The 11,823-nt window shown below is 54.2% G+C and overlaps 1 protein-coding gene across 9 annotated transcripts; it reads right to left on the bottom strand.

The window, feature by feature from the left end:
• Positions 1-1,647: 1,647 nt before the first annotated feature.
• CDHR4 (cadherin related family member 4) lies at positions 1,648-9,451 on the bottom strand. Of its 9 annotated transcripts, none has more exons than XM_013060471.2 (19): positions 9,300-9,451; positions 8,784-8,968; positions 8,496-8,658; positions 8,330-8,421; positions 7,686-7,796; positions 6,951-7,054; positions 6,610-6,746; positions 6,137-6,320; positions 5,836-6,040; positions 5,531-5,624; positions 5,011-5,214; positions 4,791-4,930; positions 4,417-4,567; positions 4,109-4,329; positions 3,734-3,876; positions 2,733-2,789; positions 2,544-2,631; positions 2,294-2,324; positions 1,648-1,840 (listed from the first exon to the last, which is right to left on the bottom strand). In XM_013060471.2, exons 1-19 carry the CDS (start codon positions 9,346-9,348, stop codon positions 1,752-1,754), a joined length of 2,448 nt encoding a protein of 815 aa, XP_012915925.1. In that variant the 5' UTR covers positions 9,349-9,451; the 3' UTR covers positions 1,648-1,751. The 9 variants fall into 9 exon arrangements, 7 of the variants coding, with proteins under 7 accessions (XP_012915925.1, XP_012915927.1, XP_012915926.1 ...); XM_013060473.2 differs by having other exon boundaries at positions 1,648-1,807; XM_013060472.2 differs by having other exon boundaries at positions 2,294-2,321.
• Positions 9,452-11,823: the final 2,372 nt, after the last annotated feature.

Raw genomic sequence — 11,823 nt, 5'->3', positions numbered from 1 at the left:
TGCGTGTGCAGCCTTTTTGCGTGTGCAGCCTTTTTGCGGAGCCGACAACGTGTTCCCACACACTCGCGCACAATTAGGGAACGCCTGCTGTGTGCTATATGCTTTTTTGGTCACCCACCCTGGAAGAGAGGGTTTGTTGTCTAGGTTTACTGGTGAGGAAACTGAGGCTCAGAGGGGGAGGCCTGGCCAGGGTCACGCCACCTCTGGAAATGGAGGCACCGGATCTCGTACCTCCTCCTACTGATTTCAAAGCATAATACTCCCTTCCCAACGGCTTCCCCAGCTTTGCCTCTCATCAGTGACGAGGTGCAGCCACGTGTGCTAACCCCAAGCGGTTCCAGGCCCATTGTCCACGTTCATCTTTATGCCGCCTTGAGTTCAGTGCCCAGCACAAAACCTGGCACAAAACAGAAACTCCTCTTCCTGCCCTAGAGCATCTTGTCTTGAGTGCCTGACACCGCTTTTGCCCTAGATTGTCATGATACGTCTCAGAGTCTGTAAGTCCTAGGAAAATGGTTATTCCTTCTTCCTCATACAGAGCACCTAACTCCGGGCTTGGCTTCAGGGTTAGGAGCTCAAATGCAATCACATAATCTAGAACCACATCAAGTGCCAAAACTAGCTAGTAATGTGCCTTTTGAGACTTAGTTGCCCCATCTATAAAACGAGGGTAACAATGAGCCCTTAGACCTGGGTGAATGCTCAGGAAAGTCAGCCTATAACCACTTCCAATAACAGCCTGCTATCAGGTTGCTGTCTCTGGGGCCAGCTAGAACACCCTCACTTTGCCAGGAGCACCATGAAGCGGGGTTTTCCTATGAAAGTCACTCGGCATCTTCCCTGGCCTGGGACAGCATAACTGGCTTAGGAAGGGAATCCTCCACTGCCCTGAGAGGGCTTGTGTCCACAGACTTGGCAGAGGGGAGAAGATTGAAAGAACTTAGGGATATCTCAGTAAAGGTAACCTCTACCCTGAGAGGAGGTCCTCTTGGAGAGCTGGCAGTAACCTGAGACCTGATTCCAGGCCAGGCAAGGGGAGTGACCTAGCCCCACCTCCAACAGAACCTGCATTCCTGCAAGTTGTTGTAGGCCACCTGGCTGTGTGCAAGAGCTCAACTCAGCTCAGCATTGGGAGGGCTGAGAGCCAAGAAACCAGAAGAAACAGATTAAATGGGAAGATCCCATCAGAAGGGGGCTACCATCAATCCCTCCATACCCATCCGTCCTTGGGTTCTCAAGTCTGCACCAACTCTCACGTCAGTGCAAAAGTTCCAGATCCTTCCCAAGAAAACCTCCCCTACACAGTTTGCAAATGGCACTGGAGGTTGGTGAGGGCCCTCAAACAGCAACAATATTTTCTGTTCAATGGGGAAAGGAAACTCCTCGGCCCTCCCCATCTGCTAGAGCAGGTGGTCTCTGAAAGGACAGGCTGACTAGAGGCCTCTTACGTCATGAGCAAGGATAACAGCCTCTCACCTCTGCATTAATCACGGTCAATCAGAACATCCTGCAGTGCCTTCTCAAAAGATAAATAATCTTACTACTCCCTAGAGTGCTCCCAGAAGGCAAGGCACTCTCCAAGTGAGAATAAAGAAACACAGATCTCAGAGCTTCTCCCACAGGTGGGTTTCAAGCCTGGGACTCTTCTGTTTGTAATTTTGTTTATTATAGAATCAACTTGCAGTCTCAACTGCTGATCATGGGAAGAAGGATTGCCACACGCAGTGAAGCAGTGAAGCAGCTTCTTGGCCTCAGAGCCAGCGCCGGGCTCCTGTGAGCGTGTTGAACAAGTATTCTCTGCCTGTACCTGAGCTCAGATGAACAGGAGGAGGAGAGGGCACTGCTGGCTTCAGCAGAACAGCCTCCTTCCCTTAAAGGTAGGGAAGACATTCCAGGACCCCTGGGGAGACCCTCCTCTGCTCAATCCAACGTGTTCCCTCCCTCCTTTCTCAGCCATCCTGTGAGGTCTGGCTCAAATGTACAGGAAGCCCCCTTGATTCCTACAGACTGGACACCAGCCCCCAAGCCCAGGGCCGGATTACGGTGAAATCACTGATGACCATGTAATATCTGAGGGTCCCTCCCCTCACCACCCTTTCCACCATAGGCAGGATCCAGACCAGGTCTAAGTCTGACAGGTGTTTGAAAAACATTGGCTGAAAGGTGAATGGGGGTGAGAACAGACCCCATTCAGGGAAAGAGTAGCTGGCGGTTGCCTGGTGGTCAAAGGAGATGCTGAGATGGGCTAAGGAGAGAAAGTGGACCCAGGTGGTCTGGGAAGAGGGGGACTCACCGGAGTCCTGTGCTCTGCCATCGAAGTGCTGCTGATGGGGAGAATGAGAGAGGGCAATGAGCTGAGCCCTGCCCCCAGGGAGCGGCTGAAGGTCTTCTCCCAAAGGGGTCAGGAGTCCCACTGTCTCCTCCATCCTGATGGTGCTGCCATGGGCTCTACCAGGGGTAGCCATGCACAGGAGGCAGGCTTGACAGGGGGGTACTCTGGAGCAGCCTCTGTGCCCCCTATACAGGATGGTGGGTTGGCATACCAGGCTGACGACACTGCTGGGTGCCCGTGGCATCTCTGTCCTCGGTGCCTCCGTGAACCCCTCAATGGACTCCTCAGTTCCCTGGATACTAGGGCAAACCAAGAGCAAGAATAAGGATAAGGCTCTTGGTCCCAGCCTGAGTTTAAGAAGAGGGACTCTCAGGCATTGAGGTATGTAAAGGAGCCTGACCTGTTTAGTAGCAGAGCCTGGGCTGATTTGCTTGGTGTCTGCAGCATCTGGACCAACCTAAAATGCCAGGAGGTGGGACCAGTCAGTGAGGGCAGCAGACTTGCTGGCTCCAGGAACCAGCACCATTTATCTGTCCCTTTATATTGGGGCTAGCCGATGTCTGTATGCAATGCCCACATTGTTACCCCCAACCTTCTCCTGGATTCAGTCCTGTGCCCACAAAACAAAGTCATTCTTGGGGGCAGGTCTGGTTTGAAGTGAAGGGTAAGGATAAGAAATAGGGATAAATAGGGGCGCCTAGGTGGCTCAGATGATTAAGTGTCTGCCTTTGGCTCAGGCCATGATCTCCAGGTCCTGGGATCAAGCCGCATGTCAGGGTCTCAGGTCTTCGGGGAGTCTGATTCTCCCTCTCCCTCTGCCTCTCCCCCTGCTTGTACTCTCTCTCTCTCTCAAATGAATAAATAAAATCTTTAAAAAGAAAGAAAGAAATAGGGAGGAGCGCTTGGGTGGCTCAGTGGGTTAAAGCCTCTGCCTTCAGCTCAGGTCATGATCTCAGGGTCCTGGGATCGAGCCCTGCATCAGGCTCTCTGCTCAGCAGGGAGCCTGCTTCCCACCTCTCTGTCTGCCTGCCTCTCTGCCTACTTGTGATCTCTCTCTCTCTGTCAAATAAATAATATCTTTAAAAAAAAAAAAAAAAGCTTTAAGAAAGAAATAGGGATAAATGCCCAATGCATGACAAACTCTGAATCTCAAAATACTGGGCCTCATCCACACCCAGCCCATTCCAAGACCAGGCTCTGCCAATACCGGAGACAACTTCCTCCCAGTGCCTCTCTGCCTCTAACCGGAAGACCCCTGGAGGGAGAGCAGCCTGAATTAATACGAGTTTTCCTGCACAGCAATTTGGGCATTGTCACCAAATCTTGATAAAACCACATATCACGGATGGGGTCCATTAGTGGGCTGGGGTGAGACAGAGAGCAGAGGGATAGAAACCCTACCCCTGGAAGAGCCTGTTGAAGAGCCAGCCCAGAGCCAAGAGAAAGAGGGCACTTGTCACAGTCAGCACCACCACAAACCAAGGTTCCGGCTGCCAGAAAGCCTCCACGTCTGTCACGAGCAGGGGTGTCATCACTGAAGGCACCTGAAATGGGGGCCACAACCCTGCCCAAATGCCCTGATCATCCAGCCTTCAGACCCCTCCAAGAGTTGGGCTGCCGCACACCCCAGAGTTGCTCTTCTGAATTACTAGGCTCTTAACACTCAATGACTTCCTCTGGAGTGCCTTCCCCCATCGTTCCGCCTGGAGAACTGGGTCTCCTCACCCTTCAAGATCCTCTCTCCCCACTTCCCAAGGTCCAAAGGGCCCCTCTCACTGGGGATCTGTGGGTGCGGGTGGTCACTGTGCTGGTGCTCCAGGGAATGAGATGCACAATGACGGTGGCTGTGGTGCTGAGGTGGGGGATGGAGGGACCTGCATCAGCCACCCGGATCAATAGCTCATAAGTATGGGGCTGCTCTGGCCAGTGGGGTCCCCACGTGATGCTCTTGTGCACCAGGATGGGTCCTTGCAGGCTGAATCGGCTCTGACTGTTCCCTGAAAGCAAAGTGGCAGAAGTAGGGGACTACTGCTGGCGTTGGCCTGCTCCTTCCCCAACAGCCCAGTAGCCCCCACAGCCCTCACCTCCCACGATGCTGTAGGAGAAGGCCCGACGCTGTGGCTCCTGAGGAACCCAACATGACACCTTGGTTACCTCCACACTATGGCCCAGAGGAGCGTAGATGGTGAGTTCTTGAAACGGGGGCTGACACTTGGGGGCATAGTCATTCACATCCTGCAGGAAGGTAGCCAGATCACCCCAAATCCCCAGGCTGGTCCCCCTCAGTCTCCCCCGACCACAGCCAGAGCCCAGGTGTCAGGAAACAGGTCCCAGAGGTTTCTATGAGGAGGCACCACTTCCCTCCAGCCAACCAATGGAAGAAACTTAAGTCCTGGGAAGAAGTAGAATGCCAGAGGAAGATTTGCCAAGTGTTTCCAAGGCCTCGGGGCTCAAGTACCTCAACCTCGATGGTAATGGTGCAGGAGCCAGAGCGGCGCTGGGTGGGGTGCTGGTCTTGGCTATGGTCAGTTACCAGGACAGTGAGCCTGTACAGTGTCTGCAGCTCATAGTCCAAAGATCCCAGGAGGTGAACCTCCCCTAGAAGAGGTGCCCACAGCCTCAGCCTGCAGAGTCAGCTCCGGTTCCCTCCCTCCATCCCAGCCCTGGCGCGGAAGTACCGCTGAGACGGTCCACAGAGAAGGTGGTGGGGCCACCAGAGATGTAGTACTCGATGCTGTTGTGTGGGTAATCCTTGTCTGTGCCCACCACAGAGCCAAGCAGGGTGTGGGGCCCTGCATCCTCCCGGATCCGGAATGTGCGAGGGACACAGGCTGGGGAGAACTCATTGACAGGAGTCACCATCACCAATACTGGTACCTCACCTAGAGGCCATTGGGTGGTCAAGGAGCTGGCCTGGGGTGTCCAGCCCTTTCCTGGTGTCTGAGGAGGGAGACAGGGCCCTCCCTGGGGGTCTAAGGAGGGAGTGGATCTGGAGGAAGGAAGGGCAATAGGCATTCCTTGGGTGGAGAGGGCGATGCCAAGGAGAGGAGAGAGAATGCCCCACCCTAGGAGTCTGACATGGAGACAACCCTGCCCTATTGGTTTCTGTGGGAAGAGAGGTGACCTTATCTTGAGGATAGGGAGAGGGGTACAGAACAACCCTGTCCTGAATGTCCAGGCCTAGGTATGGTCACTCACTGGTCATGGGGGGGTGACCACCATCGAGCACCAGGATGGAGGCTGCATGCTGAAAGCAGGCCCCAGGAGTGTCACAGTCCAGTGTGGCATTCACCTGGCCAGAGGGACCACAGAGTGAGGCCAAGCCAAGGCCTGGGAGAGCCTAAAGCCACCCTGGGCTGCATGAGGTCAGGGCATCCACACACAGTCAACCCTGAGCCTCTGCTTCCTGGACTTCAAAGCAGATTGACTCCCCCATCAAGGCCTTCACCGTCATGGTCTCAGCTCCCACAGAACCTTGCCCCCCCCCCCCCACTACCCTCCACCTTCATGTCCTGGAGCACCCAGCACATGGGTCTGTAGGTGGGACTGGGCACCTCCAAGGCCCTGCCTCGAAGGCAGAGGCTAGCAGGACCAGGCGGGCTGTGGAACTGCAGCTCGTAGTCGAGGGGGGAGCCAGCAGAGTCGGGATCAGTGCAAGTGAAGGTTTTCAGCACAGTGCCCACCGGCGTGGTCTCTGGGATTTCAGTCCTGGGAGCAGAGTGCGGGCGGCAAGGCAAGAGTAGAACAGGACCACAAGCCATGGCCATTCCCCCAATATCTTAGATAAGGTTCCTGTGTACTCACACCAGCATTGCTGGGAGGCAGCGCGGGGGCCAGCGGTTGACCGAACGCACGTTCACCGTGACATCGAGGTCAGCGCTGGCCCACGGCCTGCGCCGCTCATAGGCCTTCACCTGAAGCCTAGTGACCGCCACGCCCCCGGCAGGCGCCAACTCCAAGGGTGCGGTGGTGCGGACCACGCCGTCCTCTGGGCGGGGAGGGGTGGGGAATGCTGAGTTTAGCCCCGCCCCCAGCTCAATCCCGTTCCCATCATCCCACCGGATCCACCGCACCCAGTGGGCGCTGAGCCTTCTCCTTCTGGCCACCTCCTCCGAGCCTCTCCTCCGAGCCTCTCCTCTAATTCTAGTCCGGCTTCCCAACGCCACCTCGCCCCCATCTGCCCCGGCTCCAGCCTCATTTCTCAGGAGGGCGGGGAGATAGCACTGGACCAGCCGCAGGGGTATGCTGCACCACAACCACCCCCCAGTGCCCCTCACCACGTCCGATGGAGAAGAGCGGGCAGGGCACCGGGGAGAGGATTTCGTAGCGCACGTCTAAGCCCCGGGCTCGAACCTGAACTACATTACTGCCGGGGGCCAGGTCCTCCAGGATGGTGACATTTGGGGCCTGTCCCCTGGACAAAAAGTTTGGGGGGGTAAGCACTAGCTCATGCCTGCTCACGCCACCCCGGGCCCTGTCCACAGGCCGCTCCCCCGGGAGTTTCCTCATACAGGAGCTAGCTGGGGACGCCTCAGCAGCCCCACACCTTAACCTTATTCCTAATTCCCTGGGCCTATGCCTTGCCACCCCCACTGTACCCAGAGTAAGGGAGCCTTACAGGAAGGAGATCTGACTGGAGGGATCAGGCAAAACTTTCACCTTCAGCATCCTGTGGCAGCTTTGATTTTGGCCAAAGCTCACCAAAACCTCAAGCGGGAAGACCTACAGTGCACACAGAGCAGGAAGAGGACTAGTGTATCTACTATAGGTCTTTGCACAGTCTTCCCTCCAATAGGCACTCCCTGTCTCAGGCCCTCCATGGACAAGGAGCCCCAACCCTCACTCCACCCCAATACCTGTCACTCTGCTGACAGGTACTCCTTTGAGTCCCATTCTTTGGGGCCATAAATTCTTCTTTTAGGATGCAAGCAGCCCCCAAATGTGTGATATCTGAGTCATTCACAATGCGACATCGTATTAGAGTTACTAAGAGCCCATCATTAAGACACGGAGGTTTTAAAGAAGGAACTTCTCTAATCTTCTCCAGACTAGCCACTTTACCCAGAACTTTCTCTTCCTATGTAACTGCTCTGAACACTCTCAGTCCTATTAAAGGCACTGGGAGCTCCCAGAGCCAGGGATCCCTTTTCTTTCTGGAACTCCAGAACCCAGCACAGAACCAGGCCAGTGTGAGAGAATAGCTAGCATGTGGCAACAGGTACAGATGTGGGCTATGTCTGAACATGGCAGCAAAATTTCAGAGACCAAGAACAAACAAACCTCCAGGAAATGGTGGCTCTTGTCTATTGCATGCCCCATCCGTGGGTATCCCCAGGTTCCAAGTCAAGCTCACCTTTGGAGCATGGCCTTTGAGGCCCTGGGATGGTGCCAGCAGCCAGCCTTGCCCATTGATGGAGAAAGGTCCGGGGAAGTATGGAGGGTCCTGGGCACTGTTGATGCTTAGCTGACAGGACAGTGATGCTGGAGGCCCCAGCCCTACCACCAGTGCCCCACACATCCCTGTAGAAATCCCCCAACACCCCAGCTGGTACTTGCCCACACCCAACGCTCCCATACCCCACAACAGGGTGACTCCCCAATCTCCACCCTGACTCCTGGCCCTGATCCTCAATCTTTTCTGCTTTTAAATCAATTATTTTGTTTGTTTGTTTGTTTTAAACGACATTTCTTTTTTTGGATTCCAAGAGTGATACAGGGTTTTCATGAAGAATTCAGAACTCTGAGGAGAGCCAGAAAGAACACAAGCCCTGAGATGTCCTTGCAGGACAACCATGGTCTTCAGGGGGATGTAGCCCTCAGTGACTCTCTCCAGAAACACCCCTCATGCAGAGGCTCACCACACACTAAAGGGGCCCTCCGCATTCTGTGTTTGGCCAGAGAGGAGCTGGGCCAAGGAGGGGCCGGGTTTGGTTTCCCTAGGTGCCTCCCCCATCCTGCTGTTCCCTCTACCCCTGACTGCTCATGTGCTGGGCTCACCTGGGCACGCTGGAGTTGCAGGCCTGGGAGCAGCAGAGTGTACAGCTGGGCTCCAGGGGTGACCATTTCCCGAACCTGAATGATTTCCCCACCTAGCCAGAGGGGAAGTCAGGGAGGCTCTGCTCAGGCCGTGCCACCCAGCCCTGCCTGCTGCCCCTGGCCTCACCTGGGTTGGCAAATTGGCCGGCACATGGGCTGTAGCCAGGGTCCCGGTGCACATTCACAGAGAGGGGTGCCTCCAACACTTTCTTGCCACATGTGAGCCGCAGCTGCAGTCTGTAGTGATTCACTGCCAGGGCATCCAGCCGGGCCGAGCTACTTAAGGTCACCTGGGGCAGATGGGCAGTGCCATGTGGGACTCTGGGCTCTCCATCCCCATACACTACCTCTGGCTTGGGGAATTGAGGGCCTGCCCTTGTCCCCCCATGCTTCCCATCTGTGCCCAGGACCCTACCATGGCCATGTAGGTCTTCTGCTGCCTGTTCAGGCTGGGTGGGTTAAAGAAGGTGGTTGGTGGCTGCACGGAGAGCAACTCCAGGGTGGGCACGTAAGATGTGCAGTTGATGGGGAAGGAGTAAAGGATGGCACCAGGTCCCTGGCTCTCAGAGACATTTATGAACCAGGGCAGGCCGTGGAGTTCTATGAGGAAGAGACAATTCAGGCTGGAGGCCCCCCACGCATGCTGGCCCTTCGGCTTCAGGGCCCAGTCACGTCTCAGGACCAAGCAGCCAAAAAATCTTCCTTGTCCCCCACATCCAACCATGACTCAGCTCATTGAACAAGAGTGAGGTCTTGGTTGAGGAAGCAGCCATAAGGAATGAGGGTCAGGGAGTTAGATCTTTGTCCTTCCTTGCTTGGCCCACAGCCCCTGCCCTGCATGGTAGCTTATCTGAGAAGAGTCATGATTTCACTGCACTGTGGAGGGTGTTGGGGCATGAAAAGTGGGTTCCCCCACCCACCAACTCCTCACCAGAGACAACCAGAGCTAGCAGAAGCACCGGGGGCCTGAGCAGGGCCATGGTGGCCTGAAGACACAGACAGCAGAGGAGACTCCGGAAGACCAGACGTGTTTGTCAGGCCTACCCTGTTGCCAGGTCAGTTGCTTAAACACCGCAGGGCAGGCTGGACTCCTGGGCCTCCCAGGTCTCAGCCCCACCCATCCCTGGTGACTTGAGCTCCAGACTCCAGACAGGGACTACAAGGCCTGGGCAACCCCAAGGTTTACTGCGTCCAGTGAATTCTCCCATTTGTTACTATAACCCAAAGGAAATGTTAGGGGAAAAGGATCGAGCTTCTGGTAGGGAAACCAGGTTCAGGGAAGGAAGTCTTGGTCATGCAGTCTTTGAGACACAAGCACAGCACCCAGGAAAACTGGGTTAAGGACTTGCTAGGCCATAGAGTCCAAACTCCAGTTGCCCACCCCCTCTCACCATTAAGAACATTATCTGCCTATAAATCTGAGCCCAGCCATCAGCAAAATCTCTTAAAAGTTGCCTACATTCCAAGAGCAAGAAGAATCCATGGTGATATAAATCAAAATAGTGGTTATCTTCGAGACTATCAACTGGAGGGGGCACAAAGTGTCCTCCTGGAGTCACTGGGGAGAGTCTATACCTTGATCTGGGCGACAACTATACATGTGTTTATAGATTTTAACATTCATTGAGCTGTACCTTTGAGGGCTGTCCATTTATTATATTTAAATGTCAATTTTTATTTTTTTTAATTTTAATTTTATTTTTTAAAGATTTTATTTATGTATTTGACAGACAGAGATCACAAGTAGGCAGAGAAGCAGGCAGAGAGGAGAAAGCAGGCTCCCCGCTGAGCAGAGAGTCCGATGGCGGGGATCCATCCCAGGACCCTGGGATCATGACCTGAGCTGAAGGCAGAGGCTTTAACCCACTGAGCCACCCAGGTGCCCTCAATTTTTATTTTTTTTTTTTAAGATTTTATTTATTTGGCAGCGAGAGATCACAAGTAGGCAGAGAAGCAGGTAGAGATGGAGGGAACAGACTCCCTGCCGAGCAGAGAACCCGATGCAGGACTCGATCCCAGCACCCTGAGATCATGACCCAAGCCAAAGGCAGAGGCTTAACCCACTGAGCCACCCAGACGCCCCATATGTCAATCTTTAAAAAGTTGTTCACACTTGCACTTTCTAGTTCTTCATCTCTCACTCTCTTCTATCATCAAGTTTGTCGCTCTCTTTGTGAAACTGCCCTTGCCAGAGTCCTCAGAGATCTGCATACTGCTAAGTTCAGTTCATTTTCCAGTCTCCCCTCCTGGGCAGTGTTTGACACTTGCTCCCTTGGCTCCTAAGTGCCCACACTCTCTCAGTTTCCTCCCCTCTCCCTGGCTGCTCCTGCTTAGTCCCCATGCGGGTCCTGCTTCCCTATCACAACCAAGAGGATTCTTCGAGCATTCAGTCCTGACTGCTGCCCTCCTCTGTTTACAGTCACCTCCCCCAACACATCCAAGTCTGTGGCCTTAAATACCATCCACTCGCTTTGCTTCCCAGATCCAAGGCTTCAGTGTCCATCCCTCTCCCAAATTCCAGAGTCACACACCCTGTGGCTGCCTCTGCATCTCATGTGGGGTTTCCAACAGGCATCTCAAGGGTCGAGCGTCTACAAATAATCCCTTGGTGTTCCTCCCTGAACCCGTTCTTCTCCAGTCTCTTTCCTGGACCCAGTCACAGCAATTCCATCTAACCAGCTGTTCAGGCCAGAAATCTAGTAGGAGTCATGGTGGATGCTCTTCTTTCCCTACCCATATTCGTGCATCAGCAAGGCTTGATTTTAGCTCCAAAACGTATCCCAAAGTCACCCCCTCCTGTGTCCCTGTCCTACCCAGGCCCAGGCCCTTCCCTTCCTTGGTGGATGAGGGCAGGAGTCTCCACTCTGATTACAGAGTGATTCTCCTAAAGCAGCTAGGATTACCCAAACAGGAACCATCCAGGCTCATTCCCTGCTCAAAATCCCAGTGCTCCCCACCACACCAAGAACAAAACCCTCTATTTCTTTCCGGGGTTGCTAGGAGCTTGGTTTGCTGACCTCCTTCCCCTAACTACCACCGTCTAGACACCTAGGCCTTCTTTATGTTAAGCTCTGTGCAACCCCTCTCTTCTAAGGGCCTTCAGCTGGCTGATGCTTCTGCCTAGAATACCCATCTTTTTGTCCCCCACCTTTTTTGAGAATAAGAGAGACCATGGGGGAGGGTGCAGAGGGAGAGAGAGAATCTTAAGCAGACTTCTCACTCAGCGTGGAGCCCAACTTCGGGCTCCATCTCACCACCCTGAGATCATGACCTCAGAGGAAATCAAGAGTCAAGACACATGGGTGCCTGGGTAGCCCAGTGGGTTAAGCCTCTGCCTTTGGCTCAGGTCATGATCTCTGCAGGGAGCCCCCTCCCTTCTCCCCTTCTGTCTGCCCCTCTGCCTACTTGTGACTTCTCTGTCAAATAAATAAATAAAATCTTAAAAAAAAAAAGAG

Source organism: Mustela putorius, unplaced genomic scaffold (genome assembly GCF_011764305.1).
Source record: "Mustela putorius furo isolate JIRA1106 unplaced genomic scaffold, ASM1176430v1.1 tig00000095_pilon_pilon_pilon, whole genome shotgun sequence".
Lineage (NCBI taxonomy): Eukaryota > Metazoa > Chordata > Mammalia > Carnivora > Mustelidae > Mustela > Mustela putorius.
The sequence above is the reverse complement of the archived record's forward strand: the minus strand, read 5'-3'. Positions and strand labels throughout refer to the sequence as shown.

Bases quoted from the DNA above. Each gene is read 5' to 3' on its own strand.
- CDHR4 (XM_013060471.2), bottom strand. From the start codon at position 9,348: ATGGCCCTGCTCAGGCCCCCGGTGCTTCTGCTAGCTCTGGTTGTCTCT. The intron at 8,659-8,783 runs GTAGGGTCCTGG...CATCTGCCCCAG, and splicing joins AGAAGACCTACATGGCCATG to GTGACCTTAAGTAGCTCGGC. The intron at 2,632-2,732 runs GTCAGGCTCCTT...GGTTTGCCCTAG, and splicing joins CAGGCTCTGCTACTAAACAG to TATCCAGGGAACTGAGGAGT.